Source organism: Pinus tabuliformis, chromosome 9 (assembly GCF_031772625.1).
Source record: "Pinus tabuliformis cultivar Carrire ecotype Pingquan chromosome 9, CPIR1, whole genome shotgun sequence".
NCBI classification, from domain to species: Eukaryota; Viridiplantae; Streptophyta; class Pinopsida; order Pinales; family Pinaceae; genus Pinus; species Pinus tabuliformis.
The window spans coordinates 1741450416-1741470527 of NC_142307.1; the positions used below are offsets into that span (position 1 = coordinate 1741450416).

The following is a 20112-nucleotide window of genomic DNA, read 5'->3' on the forward strand; positions in this document are numbered from 1 at the left end:
GACCTCAATTCTTCCGCCGGATTCCGTCACCGGAATCTTCAAAAAGTCGCATTATAGACAACTCCCACTTCTGTGGCCTATTTTTGGCCTGCGACACACCAAAATTCATTTTTAATTGACTAAAAATTAAACTTTTTAGTGATTAAGTTTTAATAATATTTTTGGAAGATCTCTAGTAACCTCTAAAACTTTAAAAAAATATTTTAAATCATAATGTTAAAACTTAAATATCGAAATGTTTTCTTTCAAAGTTCCAATACAATTTTCTAAAATAACACCTTATATTATGTATGTATGTATCACATTTCCCCGTTTCCTAATTTTTGAGGCGTCACGTTTCTAGCACATTTCGGTTTACATACAGGTTTCTGTTTCGCTGTATCATGCATCCTAGCTTTACAAGGTTTATTTCTAAATCATGTACCATATTAGCTAATAGCAAAGCAAATTAAATTAATAATTATTGAAAAACTTTGCTTTCTTGTGATGCAGTGTTCATTTGGTAGAATTGCGTGAAACTGGTGAATTATTTGCAATGAAAGCAATGGACAAGGAAGTGATGTTAAACCGTAATAAGGTCCATGCATGTACATTACTTATCTACTTCAATTATTTATAATACCTCGTTTGATTTCAAATTTTCTAATTTGTTTTCCTTTCAATTAGATGGATCTTGAGATTATAATGTTGGCCATGACAAAGCCTCCTAGTTAAAGCAAATTGTGCTCTAGTTGCACATAGTAATATGTACGCTTTGTTTTCTAGTTTGTAAGATATGATATTTGAATTAACAATATTTTGATGGCATAATTCGACTCATTATTCTATTTAGTCATTTATTTGCAATGTTTTTGCAATGTCTGTTCTTAGAATTTTTGCTAATGATATCCACACATTATACCTGTTCAAAATATCAGTTTTAATTGACTACAATAAATAAGGCAATAGTAAATACACATTCATATCCAAAATACATATCCTTTCAAAATCATCACTATTATTTGTGACAACAAGTACTAACACTCAAGGTGGAAAAGTCCCAATCACTAAGATGAAGGCTCAAGTTGAACTTAGGAAGGCTGGCCACCATCAGCACGGCAGCTCTTCCTCTATCTTTAGTCCAACTTTTCTCTAACACGAGGCTTCCTTTAGGTAAGTTCAAGTCCAGGGTTTGAGGTTTGAAATGTAATGTTTTGAACTTTAATTAAATCTGGCTTGTGATTTGGTTTATGTGTTTTGGGCAAAGTAAATTTCAGGTTCACAAACCAACATGTAAGTCTATGTAGGTACGTGTATAGATATCTACACTTGTTACAAATCTTATGTAAGTGATATTATTATTGGCTGTAATATTCAGATTTGCCGAAAGTTGATGTTTAAGCAAGTTTATGATGTGAAAACGAAAGTTTATATGCTCAAGTTCAATCTGAAATTTAAAATCTCTGATGTAAATAAAGTGCAGAGGAATAGGATCATTTACTAAATTAAACAAGATGTTCATCAAGTCAATGTTTAAGTCTATGTCTTTATCATTCCTGTGCAAAGTTGGAGGAGGGGTAAGGTTGCTATCTAATGGTAAGGAAGTTCTTGCTTCGTATAGAGAGAGTCTTGGGTTATTAGGTTGAAAAGCTTCTTTACCTTTCTTAGTATATTGCAAGTCCTTTTTCTTCCTAAGCTTGTCCGTACACTCTTAGTCCATGACATTCAATACCTCCAATCTAGCCATTATAGCAGCTTTGGTATTTTCAAGTTAGCATTGTTCTTTAGTGATAGTAAAAGTTTCTTGTGAAGGAATAGGATATATGGAATCCACTTCTTCAACTAGGTTCATGTGATCTAAAGTGTTAGGATCTCCCTTGAGGTATAAAAAAATTATGCCTTTGGACCTTTTCCTTTTCCAATGTATACAACTTTCTCAAAAGGGTTATTTGATTATTTTTTATTTGGATGGTTATTTGGTCAAACTTTTGATTTAACAAATTTACAGAACCTAGGGCGGGATCATCATCATTCACTTCCTTGAGGGAATTTAGAGGTAAAAATAGGCCTCAAAAATGTACTAAAAATCAACTTTAAAAGAACCAGTAGGATTGAATATGATGATTTCATCCAAAGGGTAAATGCATTAGAGAAATTTTGAGGTCTAGAATAGGCCTCCTAAGGAATATTATAAAATAATAGTGGAAATAATAAAATCAAATTATATTACATCATTAAATTTTAGAGGAAAAAAAAAAAAAAAAACTACTTTTATAGCTCGTATTTTCAACCTATCTCCTTGCGGTTTTACTCAAATTTCAAAAAAAAAAAAAAAAAACTACTTTTTCAACTCGTATTTTCAACTTATCTCCCTATGGTTTTACTCAAATTTCAAGCAGGATGCATAATTTAATTCATCATCCAAGGATTACCCATGCTACATACTTTTGATGGATCATGCTACACGAAAAATGAGAAATACATGAAAAATGTGATTGCAATCATGTTTTCTCATTTTTCCTGTAGTAGGGTCCATCGAAAGTATGCAACATGGATACTCTTTGGATCATGGATTAAATTCTGCATCCAAACAATGTTCCCACTTGAAATTTGAGTAAATCCATTGGGAGATAAGTTGAAAATACGAGTTGAAAAAATAGTTTTTTTTTTTTGTTTTTTTAATTTTTTTACTCCAAAGTAGTGAATCATCCCCCATGGTTGACATCATCATATTGAATCCTATTGGTTCTTATAAAGTTGATTTTTGTTGTACATTTTTGTTTTGAGACTCACTTTTCACCTCAAAGTTTCTCTAATGTTTTTGGAGAGAAAAGAAGAAATTTATTTTTTTAATCTTATTTTTGACTTATCTCCATATAGGTTTACTCAAATTTCAAGTGTTTGCACTCACTGAATACAAAACTAGATTCGACATCCAATGAGTACCCACTTTGCATATGTATTCTCACACCAAGAGAAATTGAAAATACATGAAAAAGGTGGTTACTTCAAGAAACACATTTTTTCATGTATTTTCAATTTCTCCTTGTGTGGGTCTACTTGAAAGCATGTAGAGTGGGTACTCATTGGAAGAAAAATCTTATTCTGCATCCAATGAATGCCCACACTTGAAATTTGAGTAAACTTAGAAGTAGACAAGTAAAAAATAATTTCTTTTTAGTTCCTTTAAAAGTTCATTACTCTTATTTTATTGTTTTATTACTATTTCACTTTTTTCTGTAGGAGGCTCATTATAGACCTAAAAATTATCCTAATGTTAGCCTCGAATTTGGCATGGGGTATATCTATTTTGGATGCCAACATGTTGGTTTTAATCTTAGATTCTTATTTTTTAGCTTCTATCAAGGCATGAATATATTGTATGAGGATCGTTCCATCTCTTGGTTTGAAATCCTCGGGAAATTATTTATTAATGTGCTAAAATTGATATTAAATTCCTCAAGAAACTATACTTCTTTCTTCATTACCTCATTGAATTGTTTGAAATGAAGTCTACCATGTTTCTTAATTTCCCCTTTTTTTAATGCAAGAACCATGGAAAGCTTGGCAAGTCTTAATACTTTTGTTAAGATGACTATCGTATCAATATACCAGAAGCTTTTATCAAATATGCAAAAAAGAGTTTCATGACAACATCCTCATACGTATTTTGGTTAGAATGAAGTTCGAAGGAATTGAAAAATGGGGATAAGTGTTCTTCAACAATAATGTCATTATTGCTAAAAAAACCTAGGTAACCATTTATCAAATTTCTCAAGCATGTTATGCTCGTATGCTTCTATTCTAGGCATGTCTAAAGGCTTGAAAGCATGGGTAACCCATGGATGAAAATCCATTGGAGTTAAGGAAGAGACTTATTAGACAAGGATTTTCTTACCATAGAGTTATGAGGGGATTTCCTTTTATAGACCTTGTACTTTTGAATAAATATCACGTTAGTGTTTTCCACACTTGGGTTCTTTTGATTTGGAGTCGCCAGATGAGCACACTAGATAAGGCTTTGAAATAAGCTCATCAAAACTAGGTTGAAGCATAGACTTTGGATTTCCAAGGAAACTCACTTAATTCTAGGCAACAATGCCAAAATGTTATCACAAATTCTATCGCCTTAGTGAAAAGCCTTTCACAAGGTCTAGGCCACTATCACCCCAATGATCACTTCGCTCATTTTAGTGAAGGATAAATCCAACCCAAGGTATCCTTCCCAGTAGCTTCAAGGAATCCTATAGCAAGAAGGAATCAAGTCTACAGCCTCCTATATTAGCTCCTCAATATACCACAACTAAGATAAAGTATTCAAAGTGAGAACAAGGTGGTTCATTCAAAGCATTTTCCAAATTTGAGTGGCTAAAGTATTCAAGACATGTTATGATAGTTAGCAAGTTCAAATAGGGAAGAGGGTACCTCAAACACTGCAAATTAAAAAAAGATATGGCTGTTGTAAAACATTTGCAATAGATAGTAAACTTCAGCAATGTATCATGTTACAAAAACAACAAACAATTCATCCCTTGAATAGGTAAATAAGAAGTGAACATGATGGCTGAAAATATCAATTAAACTAGGGTTTATACAACTACAAATTTCTGAATGTTAAATGAGATATAACAGCCCTAAATGCAAAATTTCAAGCTCTAAGAGGCTGTAAAACAAACTAGCAATTCAATAGATGAATGATAAGACGAATTTTTAACCATATGCAGTGCTCAAAATTCCTAAACATCTAGCTATTTACAGTTGAAAATGCATATTTTTATTTTACAAACCCTAATTTAACCCTAAAACATAGGTAAAAAAGTAATTTTTTGTTTTAATGATTGATTATTGAGAGTTAGACTAGTTCCTACTATTTTTTTAAGGGGAGCATATGGAGTCAAACCATGGAATCTCTTAAAGTAGTGTAAGGAAAAACCTAGGGAATAACTAGGGTTGTCCACTAGTAACCCTAGAAGATCCACCTCTTGAACTTTACAAGCTTTGAGACAAAATCAAGGGAAGGTTCTCCACTAGAACTATTCTTACATTTTACAATATAGGATCTATCTAAGAATATTATAAAGAGAATGCACCCTCACCCTTAGATAAACACATTTTTACACAATACATTCAACAAATAAATCCACATACTTAAGAAGAGTACTTAATAGGTAAATCCTTACTCATCCATAGACCCTAACCATGTATTATCCATCAAAATTGAAATATAATCGGAAAAACATCTCTCCAAGAGGTCACATAAGTCATTCATCCATAGCCAGAGATAAAAAATAGAAGTAGAAAAATAGTATTAATCCTCCACGAGTAGCAATGATCCAAATGAGTTGAGCACTCCAAGCACTTTGCCTCTCTAAGAGCTAATATCCATTAAAATACCCTAAAACATATCAAATCCATGATACAAGGTGAATAGGTCTAAGCCCGACCCAAAATTATTCCTCTACAATGAAGAATTAATACTCAATCATCAAATTGTCCTCAATAAATTATCCCCACACATGTGAAAAGAATAGGATAATGACAGTGGTTTCTCCTCTAAAATAGGGTAAAAAACTTGCAAAGGTCATGTCTCTCTTGAAAAGGTGCAAGGTATCATCTAAGAGTCATGTCTCATCACCAAGAAGTTCCACATCATCATCAATTATTCTAGGTTGCCTCAAGTGAGTGTCACATCACTATAAAGGTGAAACAACCCATTACAAATGCAACATATGATTTGTAATAGTCAAGATGGAAAACCATACTATAGCTTGCAGAAATTACAAGAAAAATAGAGCCAAGAACCTGAAAATTGTTATGAAACCAGCTCATAAAAAGATAGAAAAGATAGATCAACGCCTTAGAATTCAGCCTCTTCGAGGGGGCAACCTCCTTTACATTACACAAATGAATGATTATTTGATGATTCAAATGACAAAACATCCTTTCTATATATAGGAGTCTAATGAGTCACAATATAACCCAGCCAACCTAACAATAATAATATAAAGGCACAAAAATAACAATAGAGGGATTCTATGGGGCATAGTAATAACAATATGGGGACAATAGGGGCACAACAATGTTAATAAGGGATACAACTACAATAGTAATGGGGTAATCACTAGTATTATAGGGATCTAACATGCCCCTCTCCTTCAAAAAAGTGTTGTCCTCAACGCTTGAGTAGTTCTGGATGCTTCTATATAAAATTCTCATCCTCCCATGTGGAATATTTAGCAGATAAGTTCTTCCACTTGATGAGATACTCCGAAATTGATCGATTTCGTAGCTGTCGAGTTCTTGTTTTTGTGACTGCTTCCGGTTCCAATATAATTTTTCCTTCCTCGTCAAGTTCTGGCAATATTGTTTGAACTGGGAGCTTGTTGGCTATAACGTTCTTTAAACATGAAACATGGAAAACTGGGAATATTGGGTGAACTGGGAGCTTGTTTGTATGCCATAGTACCAATCTTTTGCAACACCTCGTACGGACCATAATACTTTGGTGATAATTTATTATCCTTCTTAGCTTGCTTGAGGGACATTTTTTATATGGTTGTAGCCGTAGGAATACCCAATCACCTACATCAAAACTTCTTTCGCTGCAATGTTGATTTACCTATTGTTTCATTCTATTCTGCGCCAACACGAGGTTATCCTTTAAGAGTTGGAGGACTTGTTGTTGATGCTCGATGTGATGTTCCACTGATTGAACCTTAGAATTTTCTCTTAAATATGATGTGATGGATGGTGGCTGATATCCATAAAGTGCCATAAATGGGGTCATTTTTGTTATTGTATGGAAGGAAGTGTTATACCACCATTCAGCCAGAGGAAACCATTTGACCCATTGTGTCTGTTTATCAGATACAAAGCAACGAAGATGTCCTTTCAAACATTTGTTTACTATCTCAGTTTGCCCATCAGATTGAGGATGATAAGATGAGCTATGAGCTAACTGAGTACCGAGACAAGAAAATAATTTTGTCCAAAAATTTCCAGTGAAAATGGGATCTCTGTCACTTACAATAATCTTTGGGTTTCCATGTAGCTTTTGAATTGTTTCCATAAATGCAGTAGAAATTGTTCTGACTTTAAATGGATGTGATAATGCACAAAAGTGTGCATACTTGGTAAGTCTGTCAACTACCACCATGATGACACTCTTTCCCTCAGACTTGGGTAAACCTGTGATAAAATCCATTGAAACCTCCTCCCAACGTTGGCTTGGAATGGATAAAGGTTGTAATAGACTCGGGGTTTTAATTGTTTCAACCTTATTTTGTTGGAAAACCAAACATTACGCCACAAACTTTTGAATATCCGATTTAAGGCCATCCCAAAAAAAATTCCTTCTTAACCCTATGGTAAGTTTTTAAAAATCCTGAGTGCCCCCCTAAGGGAGAAGTGTGCAATTCCATAAGAATCTTTTGTTTGAGTTGGGAATTCTTACAGAGGTATAAGCGATCTTTGTACCATAACGAATCATTTTTCCAGCTAAATGTATCAGATGTACTGGAATCTTGTTGTAACTTTCGAATAAGTGCCCACACTTCTTCATCATTCTTCCATTCCTTCCTTGCTTCGTTTATCCAATTTGGTTGGATAATAGAAATGGCGCACAACAATGCTTCCACATCCTCATCCTTTCTTGAGAGTGCATCTGCCACCATATTTTGCTTCCCTTTTTTGTAGATGATTTCAAAGTCATAACCCAACATCTTTGTGACCCACTTTTGTTGCTCTTCAAAGGATAATCTTTGTTCTAAAAAGTATTTAAGGCTATCATGATCCGTTTTTACCTTGAAGTGTCTTCCCATTAGGTAGGGTCGCCATTTCTTAAGTGCATGTAGTATTGCCAACATTTCCTTCTCATAAATAGCTTTGTGTAAAAACTTTCCCTTGATTGGACGACTTTCAAAAGCAATGGGTCTTTCATCTTGCATTAAAACCGCACCAATTCCATTTCCTAAAGCATCACATTCCACAATAAAGGTTTTTGTGAAGTCCGATGTAGCTAAGACCGGTGCTTGGCACATTGCCTCTTTAAGATGTTTGAAGGCCTTTGTTGCTTTTGGAGTCCATGAAAATGCATCTTTCTTCAATAATGTTGTTAGAGGTGTTGCTATTCTCCCATAATTCTTAACAAACTTGTGATAATACCCTGTCAACCCGAGAAATCCTTGCAGATGCTTTATGGGGATTTTCCATTCCTTAATGGCTTTAATTTTGCTAGGGTCTACCTTAACTCCTTCATGAGATACAATATGACGTAGATATTCCACCTCTTGTACTCCAAAGAAACTTTTGGATCTTTTTGCATATAATTGTTTCTCCTCCAATAGTTGTAGCACCCTGTCAACATGTTCAACATGATCCTTCCAAGACTTGCTGTAGATTAGTATATCATCAAAAAATACTAACACAAATTTTCTAAGGAAGGGTTTGAAAATGAAATTCATCAAACCTTGAAATGTAGAAGGTGCATTGGTAAGGCCAAAAGGGATGACCAAAAATTCATAATGACCCTCATGAATTCTAAATGCTGTTTTTGGAATGTCTTCAGTCTTCATTCTGATTTGATGATATCCTGAACAAAGATCCAACTTGGTGAAGTAAATTGATCCATGCAATTCATCCAGTAATTCATCAATGACAGGAATGGGAAACTTATCTTTAATAGTGAGCTTGTTGAGCTCCCTATAATCCGGACACATGCGCCATGATCCATCCTTCTTGTGCACCAATACTACTGGAGTAGAGAAAGAACTTTGACTAGGTTGAATTATACCAGCCTCTAGCATTTCTGCAACCATACGTTCAATTTCACTCTTTTGCGCATAGGGATATCTGTACGGCCTGATGTTTGGAAGAACACTTCCTGGAATCAGATGAATAGCATGATCATGATCACAAATAGGTGGGAGACCTTTGGGAGTCTCAAATACTTTGGAATGATTGTCCAAGACTTTTTGGAGATCTGGAGAAATAGATGATTTCGATGTGGAAACATTTAGCGAACATAATTGTGAAATTACACCTCTTTGTTCCTTTTTTAGAAGCTTTGTCATACTGTTAGAGCTGATTATCTTTCCCGGTTTCCCTACAATACCCCTTAATTCAACTTCCTTTCCTTCCGCAGAAAATTTCATGAAAAGTTCTTGAAAATTAAAAGCTATTGTACCCAAGGATTGTAGCCATTGGACTCCTAGTACAACATCAGCACTTCCCATTGGAATGGAAAGCATTGGGCTGGTCAATACATATTCTCCCATGGATAGCTTGATATTATGGCACTTTCTGAAGCAATTTACTGTTCCTCCATTTGCAACTATCACTTGACACTCTGGTGCTGGATATAGGAAGCAATTCAATTTTTTTGCTACCTTACAATGAATAAAATTGTGGGTACTTCCTGAATCAATCAACACTATTACCTTTTTCTTCTTGATTTGTCCTTCTATCTTGATAGTTTGAGGAGTGGTAATTCCAGCCAGTGCATTACAAGATATGGTCGGATTCATTTCTTCTTTATCTAGGCTTTTTTCCTGGAGTATATCCTCTTCTTTTGACCTTTCTTGCTTCTTTTCTTCTTCCTCTTCACAATCTATGTAGAATAATTTCTTCTCAGCACACTTATGACCTTTAGTGTATTTGCTATCACAACTGTAACAAAGCCTTTTTGTTTTTTTTTTTCTTCCAATTTTTGTGGTGTCAACCTTATAGGTTGTGGAAGACTAGGGGCAACAACACTTCCATCTTTATAGTTGTGAGTGGTATGCTTCCTGGTTGCCATAATTTTGCTTTCCATTTTTCTTGCTAATTTGAATGCCTTCTCTAATGAATCAGGTTCCCAAAGGCGAACATCATGTTGGATATTATTCTTTAAAGTCCCTATGAACACATCAATCCTATGCTCCTCTGGAATATTTTTTACCCTTATGTTCAATTTTTGGAACTCCTCAATGTGCTCCATTATTGAACCCTTTTGTTTGAGACTTATCAATTGGCTAAAAAAAATGTTGCTTTTTGTATCCTCATAATGTGCTGTCAATTCTTCCGTAAAAATTTCCCAAGTGATAATTTGTTTACGAGAGCAAAGCCATTGATACCATACAAACTGATTTGGTTCCAAATATAAAGTTGCAATATGTACCTTTTGTGTGTTTTGCACATTATTGAGATCGAAAAATTGCTCCATCTGTAATATCCATGTTGCGGGATCCTTGCCATCAAACTTCCTCATATCGATTTTTGGAATATGGTGGGTCTTCGATCCAACATTAGAGGCTATGAAATCATGATTAACATTTCTTTTGTTCGCATCATGAGTTTCCTTTACTACCCTTTCTCCATTATTAAGTATTTCTTGTAGAAAAGTTGTCAAATCTATCTTCAAATCGTCAATCTTAGCTTTCACGCCCTTTATCTTAGATTCCACGCCATTTATCTTAGCTTCTGTTAGCTTTTGTGAGAGTGAAATTTGTTGCACTTGGTCTTGTAATTTTGATATATCATGTAGCATTTCTTTATCTTCTTCATGAGTCATGCTAGAGATTTCAGGTTGCTTACTAGGTGTTTGCATTTTCCTTCCACGGGGCATCAGTTACCAATAATAATGCTCTACTATGCCCTTTGAATTCCTTTAAAATAAATTTTCAAACCAAGCTTAAGCAAAAATTTAAAAAAAATCTACACACCTTTTTTCACTTTGTAGGAGCTCGATATTGCCTCTATTGTATTGCTGTAATTTCGGATCATCCAGTTCTGAAATTGCGACTTGTAGTAGCCCTCTGTGTCCTCTTTCCAATGCCACCAGTCTGATCACAATTGGATTCTCCAAGGAAGAGTTATGCCAAATATCCCACAGTGACCTGATTATAGACTAGTTCAGAAGAGCGAACTTGTACGACGTGCCACATGTCCCTGTTTCGACCTTTGGCTCTGAAAAATATATACAAGAAACTATAGTCCGTCCTCTTTCTGTAGCTTCTTACGAAATTTCAATCCGATGCTCAGAGAGAAAGTTATGACGATTTTCCCTAGGTCACCTATTTGGAATGTAATTCAGGAGTCTGCAAAAAGACCAACTTCCTCAGATCATATCTCCGCAAATATAGCGTGAAAAGCTCTGAAATTTGGACCCGAGGTTCAGTGTGATTTCTTCTCAAATGGGTTATTTTTCGCTTCTGAAACGTCGTAGAAAACATGTTATAGCAAAAATGCCATGATGACCTATTTGGAGCAGCGAAACCTTAGAATCGAAAGCTCTAATACCAAATGTTATGAAACCAGCTCACAAAAAGATAGAAAAGATAGGAATTCAGCCTCTTCGAGGGGGCAACCTCCTTTACATTACACAGATGAATGATTCTTTGATGATTCAAATGACAAAACCTCCTTTCTATATATAGGACTCTAAGGAGTCATAATATAACCCAGCCGACCTAACAATAATAATATAAGGGCACAAAAATAACAATAGAGGGATTCTATGGGGCATAGTAATAACAATATGGGGACAATAGGGGCACAACAATGTTAATAAGAGATACAACTACAATAGTAATGGGGTAATAACTAATATTATAGGGATCTAACAAAAATTCAAGGGAAGCATTAAGGGTAAAAATATCACAATCTTAGTAGATTCTGCAACACACACAACTTTGTGGATATTAATCTTGTTAGACAATTAAATATTTTGTATACCCTATAAAGAATCTAGTGGTTACAACAACTGATGTTCAACAAATCAAAAGACTAGGATAATACCATAAGGCTTTTGTAAAGATACAATATTTGGAACTACAATTTGGATATTATGCTCTACCCTTAGTGGAATGGACATGGTGCTAGGTGCAAAGTGGTTGATGCAATTGGGTACCTATGCCACAAATTTACAAGACGAATTTACTGATGGGTCAAAATCCAATTTCATATACAAAAAAGAGTTCACAAGTATTCAAAAACAAAATTGAAAGCAAGATGCTTCTTCAAATGGAAGAGAAATTCATCCAAGATTGCTTTGAGGACAAATAATTATTAAAGGGGAAAAATGTTATATAAATATAATAATAAAAAATGTATATATAGTCTAGGTTAGTGATATATTAAAGTAAAAGAAAAGATATTTGAATAAAATAATAATTAATAAAAGGACATGACCTTCATAAAAGGTATTGAACACCCATTTACACATATTTAAATGGGGACCCGCATTGTAGTACAAGCATCCTATCATTCAATTCCTTTATATATATATATATATATATATTATTTTTTTATCTCATAAAATTGAGAAAATCTAGCAAGCATATTTGCTTTAAGCTCAAACAATATCATGAGATCGTGTAATATACCAAAACTAGAATTTTCCAATTTAATTCAACAAATAATGAAAAATTTATTTGATGATTTTTAACAAACAGTTGAACAAAACTTCCATCAAAACACTTGATAAACAAGATACTAAACACTTACAACAAAAAGATATATAGGGGCAATTCAAAATTTTATTAACTGGTGGGAAAGATATTACAGTGCAAAAACCATAATAGAACCTGGGAACCCACTACTACAAGGCTGGATCAATTTGGCCACTAAACTAGAATTACACATCTTCAAAGATAACTCATCTTGAGAAATAGTGTTTGCAATATCAATAACTCGGTCTGACCAATAGATAACTTGGCTGAGAATTTCAGTGAATCGCCAGCAAGAAGATGAACAACTCGATCACTGAATGATAATTCTCTGCTCCATTAGGAATTTGAAGGTGAAACTTGGCCCATAGATGTAAATACTATGCCTCGTGAAATATTCAAATAGCAAGTTTATGCTCCAACAAATCAATTCCCAGTTGGGTAAGCAAACCTCCAAGGATATGCAATCTGGTTTCTAATATGGATAAAACTTGGTGCTCCTATCAATTCGGCCTCTACAAGATTCAGGCAATTCGGCCCTTAGTCCCTCCACTATTCAACAAATAGGTCTTCAAAGAACCAGATTTTGGCCTCTAAAGTGTTAGTTTTTATAGCACTAGATGGTGTTCTAGTCTTGAGACTTTGCAGAGAGGCTAAAACACAGGAGTTCTCCAAAACCCAAAATTGTTTATGGAAATTCCACCTAGAGATGGCTCAATTAAATTAATTGACCATAATTAAAATTTTCCTAAGTCTAACTTAGGAAAAGTGGTTAATTAATAGTAATTAATTGAGAAATGCCAGAATTCTCTAAAAACTCACACGAATTGGCTTGGAGATGATCTCAACCATCGATTAAAGTTTAATCGTGGCAATTGAAGTCATAACTGGAGATTGTAAGAGGAGGTCAATGGGCAGATGGAGAATACATAAGTGTAGATACTCAGTTGCCTAGGTAGGTCGAATTCCCAGTAGCAGGAGTAATTCAGTAGTGGAGGTCGAGCCAGTGGTTGAGTAGCAAGTGGCAAGAGAGGTCAACAGTATTTGGAGGAAGATTTTCCAGTTTCGAAGAGTCAGATTGAGGGAGTGTGAGTTTTCCCATAGGGTTTGTGCAAGGACTGCGTAGGTAGCAAAAACAATGTAGTTCGATCTAGCTGGAGGAGTAGTCGATTCGATACCTGGTGGCCAAGATTGTGATCAAAGGTTCTAGTGAATCAGTTCCAAAGTCGGAGAGAAGCAGAACTGCAGATTTCAGGAAGTTCCAGAGGTAGCAACAGCAAGGCCTGCGTAAGCACTGTGCAGAGGTTGATGCAGAAGGGAGTGTGAATTGTTGAGGGAGCAATTTCGGGACTGAAAATAAGTTGTGGGGTGAGGAAAAATCCTCACAATATTTTTTCTAGTGATTCTTTCAGATTGGATTGCGAGTTTGGCATCCAAATTATTGTACTCATATTTTCTGCTATAAATAATAATATAAACCCTCAGTTGTTGCAACCGGTTTTCCAACATTGGGTTTTTCCGGCGACTTTTGTCCAAAAGTAACTGTGTCAATTTTATGTGTATGTGCTAGCATTTCTCAGTTTCCAGTGCTTTTATTTTCTGCAATATTTATTTTGGTGAAAATTGTAGTTGTGAATTATTCGTTGTTTGCTGCAGCAAATAAACTGCTCAATTAATTTTACAGGTAGAAGAATTAATTCCAGTTATTGCAATAGTTGAAATTTTTGCATGGTATCAGAGAGAATTTGATTAGATGGGGAGATCAGAAGTGGAAGGAAGAAATTGTCTAGATTCAAAGGGAGTCTATCAGTTTGATCTACGGATTTGAAAAGAGGCTAGCTTGTTGTTCAAACTGTTGGGCAGAGGGTTCGATTTTTCTAGTGTAGATGGCAAGGAAAAATTCTTAGCACCCAGTAATAATTCTAGCAGGCAGTAGTAAAGCCAGGAAGCAATTACAGTGAAGCAAATAAGTATTTCCCCGAGTAGATTTCTTATGTAGGCACAAAAGGGTTTTTTAGAAGATTTGCTAGAGAAGAATTAACGCCAGATGGAAGAGAAGTGGCACACAAAATTATACTTAGGATGTCTTCATGTATTTCCAGTATGGCCATGGACAAATGTGATATTCAGGGGGCTTCAGAATTGTCTTCCAGATTGGAGGATGAATTTACTTGCCTATCAGGCTTAGCTTCACAAGGTGTTTGGTATATAGACAGTGGAGCATCAACTCACATGACAGGGGTTAGGAATATTTCTCTAGCTACAATGAGGAGAAGATGGACTTCTAGATTACGTTGGGAAACAGAACAAAGTGTACTCTAGTGGGGTGAGGTACCATCTATTTTCAGAGGGAGTCAGGAGCAAGTACCAACGCTATAGATGTATTACATGTGCCAGGATTGGGTATGAAATTGATTTCAGTATCCTAGCTACAGGATAAGGGATATGATGTCCACTTCATAAAGAAGGTGTTTTTCAAACACCCGAGTTGGAAGAAGGTGAGACAGATTGGAGTTCGAAGTAACAAGTTTTACAGGTTACAACTCAATTCTCTGATGGCACTAGTAGGCAGTGACAATAGCAGTGGGGAGGGAACTAAATGAGCTATGGCATAGGAGAATGGGACATTTACACCATGGAGTAATCAAAATGCTCAGGGAGACTAGTAACAGGAGTTTCAGAACTTGGCACAGAACACAATGATGTGTGCAAGGGGTGCGTGCTTGGGAAATATGTTAAGAGAACATTCCCAAGAAGTGACATTAGGGGATTTTTGAGGTCTAAAATGGGCCTCCTAAGAAAAATGTACAACCAAAATAAACTTTATAAGAACCAATAGGATTCAAGATGATGATGTCAATCATGGGGGATGATTCACCATTTTTGGAGTAAAAAAGTACAAAGATTAAAAAATAATAAAATAATAAGTACTTTTTCAACTCGTATTTTCAACTTATCTCCCTAATTTTTTACTCAAATTTCGAGCGGGAGTACTCATTGAATGCAAAATTTAATTCCTCATCCAAGGAGTACCCATGTTGCATACTTTCGATGGACCCTACTACACGAAAAATGAGAAATACATGAAAAAACATGATTGCAATCATGTTTTTTCATGTATTTCTCATTTTTCGTGTAGTAGGGTCCATCGAAAGTATGCAACATGGGTACTCCTTGGATGAGGAATCAAATTCTACATCCAGCGAGTGTTTCCACTCGAAATTTGAGTAAACCCATATGGAGATAAGTTGAAAATATGAGTTGAAAAAATAGTTTTGTCTTTTCTGCCTCTAAAATTTGATGATGTAATATAATATTATTTTATTATTTCCACTATTATTTTATAATTTCCTTAGGAGGCCCATTTTAGACCTCAAAAATCCCCTAATGCAGCAAAACAAATGTCGTGTTAGGACTTATACACTCAGACATTTGTGGCCCGATGTCCACTAGATCTCCCAGTGGGGCTGAATATTTTGTCACCTTTATTGATGACCATTCTAGGAAAACCTGGATCTACTTTTTAAGGATCAAGGATGAGGTCTTCGATCTTTTCAGGGAGTTTAATCCTCTCATGGAGAATGCGACAGGGAAGAATATCAAGGTGCTTCCCTCAGATAATGGTGGAGAGTATATTGATAAAGACTTCACAGATTTTTGTGTGGAGGAAGGCATCAAAAGAGAACGGACAGCTCCATACAATACACAGCAAAAAGGGGTAGCGGAGTAGAAAACAAAACTATCGTTGGGGCTGCAAAATCTATGTTATATGCCTGGGATTTTCACAGGTTCCTATGGGCAGAAGCATGTAACACAACGATGTATATTCAGAACAAGACTCCTCATAAGGCATTGGGGAAGAAAATGTCAGAAGAAGCCTTCACAGGGAAGAAGCCAAAGGTTATACACTTCAAGATTTTTGGCAGCATTGCTTATTTCCATGCGCCATATGAAAAGCACACCAAATTGGATTAGACTGTAGAAAAGGGGTCGTTGGGTATAGCGAAACCTCAAAGGCATACAGGATCTACATTCTTAGCAATAGGAAGATTGTAGTGAGATGAGATGTAAAGTTCATGGAGAACCGAGACTTCAAGAGGTCTCTGAGATGCCAGCAAGAGATTAGAGTGACACATCAAAACCTCCATTGGTCCAGTAGTAGGGGCACCTAGTGGGACTGCTAATACGACAGTCACAGGGATCTAGTATAGTGACCAATACTAGCTTTTCTCAGGGGATCTAGTGAGTCCTCAATAGATTGAGCAACGGAGGAAGTATGAGGAGGAGTTAGTTGAACCTCCCATCGGTAGTGGTTGAGCCAATAAAGAGGTTCCTCAAACATTGAGAGACGCAGGGGATTTTATTGGAGCTCCTAGGACAAACAAGAGAGAGTGCAAACAACCTAACAAGTACCAAGCATTGGTGGCTCAGGTTGCAGGACCTTCCATCTTTTAGGAAGTCGCATAGCATCAGGTATGGCTAGATGCCATGGTAGAGGAGTATAACTCTATCATAGCGAATGATGTTTGGGAGGTAGTATCGAGGCCTAAGGATAGGTTAGTTGTAGGATCTCGTTGGATCTACAAGATCAAGTACGTTGCAAACGACAACTTGGAGAAGTACAAGGCTAGATTCGTGGTAAAACAGAAAGAAGGAATAGATGATGAGGAGACCTTTGTCCCAGTTGCCAGATACACTTCTATCCAGTCCGTTATATCCCTAGTAGCTCAGATGGGGTGGAAAATTCACCAAATGGACGTCAAGACAACATTCTTAAACAGGGTGATATAGGAGGAGATGTACATAGAACAACCAGAGGGCTTTGAGACTCATGAGAGGCACACTCATGTGTGCAGGCTGAAGAAAGATCTATACAGGCTCAAGCAGGCTTTGAGGGCATGGTATGGCCAGATTGACATCTACTTGTAGCAAATGGGATTCGTTAAGAGTGATGCAGATCCCAACCTTTACTATTTGTCGGTAGAGGATGAGACACTCATTCTGGTGTTGTATGTGGATGATCTCTTGCTGACAGGGTCATCAAGGCTCATAGAGGACTGCAAGAGGAACCTGGTAGCAGAATTTGATATGAAGGATTTGGGGTTAATGCACTATTTCCTAGGATTGGGAGTTTGGTAGAAGGGCGGGGAGATATTCCTTGGTTAAGGCAGATACGCTACAGATATTCTTAAGAGATTCAGAATGAAGAATTTTAGACCCATGTTGATGCCCATGATCACCAAATGGAAGAAAATAGATGCATCAGATGACAAGGATGTTGACCCCACCTTGTATAGACAACTCATCGACTCTCTCATGAATTTGGTCAACACTAGGCCGAATATCCGCTTCACAGTCAATACCCTTAGTTAGTTTATGGTGGACCCGAAGAGGGTACATTGGACAACATTGAGGCACATTTTGAGGTATGTACGTGGCACAATAGAGTACAGGTTGAAATATACCAGAGGGCATGACATCAAACTATGTGGATTCACAAATGCAGATTGAGCAGGAAATTCAGTGGATAGGAAATGTACCTCTGGGTACTGCTTCAGTGTTGGATCAGGGATGGTTTCTTGGTGTAGTAGAAAGCAAAAGTCAGTAGCACCGAGCTCTGCATAGGTAGAGTATATGACAGCTAGCACAACTACGTGTGAAGCCATATGGCTCCGAAAACTGCTGGTAAGCTTGTTTAGGCAGAGGATGGAGACGACCAATGTCTACTGTGATAATCAGAGTTGCATCAAGCTCTCTGAGAATTCAGTGTTTCATGACAAGTCGAAACACATAGAAATTTGATGTCATTTCATCAGAGATTGTGTGCTACGTGGAGCAGTTCAGCTATAGTATGTTTCCATAGATGAGCATGTTGCGGATATACTCATGAAATCTCTAGGGAGAGCTAAGTTCGTTCACCCGTTTCATGGTCCCTAGTAAACGGAGAAAGATGGAGAGGTCGTCTAAGCGATTGAACCAAGAGCAAAGAGAGGATGTTCGAAAGCAAGCAGCTAACCGTATGGGAGGTTAGTTGGTAAACGACCAATAAACACATGTATCTATAAAGCCAATGACCCCGAAAAGACACTAAGCCTTTCTTTCAGAGAATAGATGGGTATGGTGGAGAATCCATGTCAGTAGCAAGGACATAATATTTTGGATGTTTTCAGTTGTAATAGTTGCAGTAGAAGTAACAACAGTTGAGAGGGAGTTGCAGTGCAGATGCAGAGTTGGAAGCGGTTAGGTTGTACAATGCAGAGTCAGTAGCAACACAGATGTAGTAGTTTGGTTCAGGTACAGTCAGTGGCATATGAATCAAAGTTAGAGTAATGGTTGATGGATAGTGGTAGGGAGCTATAATTGTCAGACCTTAGCAACATGGTTGGAGGATGTGGCAGAGATAGGGTGTTGTAGCAGCATGACACTAGAACACCTTCCTCACTAAGAGGGAGTGTTATTTTTTGTAGCATTGGATGGTGTTCTAGTCTCGAGACTTTGTGGAAAGGCTAAAACATTCTCGGAAACCCAAAAATTGTTTTTGGAAATTCTAGCTAGAGATGGCTCAATTAAATTAATTGACCATAATTAAAAATTTCCTAAGTCTAACTTAGGAAAAATGGTTAATTAATAGTAATTAATTGAGAAAGGTGAGAATTCTCTAGAAATTCACACCGATCGACTTGGAGATGATCTCAACCATCAATTAAAATTTAATCGTGACCGTTGGAGTCCCAAATGGAGATTATATGAAAAGGTTGATGGGTAGAGGGATAATACATAAGTGCAGATACTCAGTTGCCAAGGCAGGTCGAATTCCCAGTAGCAGGAGTAATTCAACAGTGGAGGTCAAGCCACTGGGTGAGTAGCAAGTGGCAGGAGACATTAACAGTGTCCGAAGGAAGATTTTATAGTTCCAGAGAGTCAGATTTAGGGAGTGCAAGTTTGCCTAAAGGGTCTGCACAAGGATTGCAAGGGCAACATGTTGATTTGGGGTAGCATCGAATGTGCTCTAGCCATGAAAATTGGTGGAGAGGCTAAAGTGCGTGAGATCTCCAAGACCTAGAAATGGTTTGGGAAAATTCTAACCGGTTTGGGAGATATTAAAATAATTAATATTTTTAATGGAGTTCCTAAGTCTAAACTTAGGAAAAATAAAATATTAATGGTATTAATATAAAACTGGGTTAGAAAGTTCCAAAAGTCATTGATCAAGCCAAATCTAATCTTAACTGTTGATTAGAGATTTAATCTCGGTCGTTGAAGGACCAAAGAGAAAAGTATAAGAGGAGGCTTGAGGGTGAGTTGGAAGATACACCGGAGTGATCAGTGACTCATTTTTCTAGAGTGGGGTTGCTAAGCAAAAGTGAATCAGTGATCAGCAACGAGGGGAAGTGAATACATAGCAGAGAGGCAGAGTTAGTACTAGAGAGACAATGCAGAGCCTGGAGAGGTTGACGCAAAGGCAGCTAGGTGTTAAGCAGAGGCAACTAGGAGAAGCGCAAAGCCAGGGGAGGCCAGCGTGTGTGACACAGAGGGTCTGAGAGCTGACGCAGAAGCTTCAGTAGTTGCGCAGAAGATAGCAGAGCTGACGCAGGGCCAAGAGACAACACTGGGAGGACTTTCGTGGGGTAGAATGGGTGCTGGTGAGCTGGGTAGGGTGACGCAGTCACTATCGGAGTGATGCAGAGTAGTGGAAGTTGCAATTGTT

At 36.7% G+C, this 20112-nt stretch overlaps 1 protein-coding gene across 5 annotated transcripts in view; it reads left to right on the forward strand.

The window, feature by feature from the left end:
• The window catches only part of LOC149155677 (phototropin-2-like), a 536047-nt gene that overhangs the window by 239781 nt on the left and 276154 nt on the right, over positions 1–20112 (forward strand). For all 5 annotated transcript variants that reach the window (XM_089445887.1, XM_089445890.1, XM_089445885.1 and 2 more), the window contains exon 14: positions 493–577. In XM_089445887.1, the coding sequence (XP_089302013.1) occupies positions 493–577 (85 nt within the window). The remainder of the gene's footprint in view (positions 1–492; positions 578–20112) is intronic.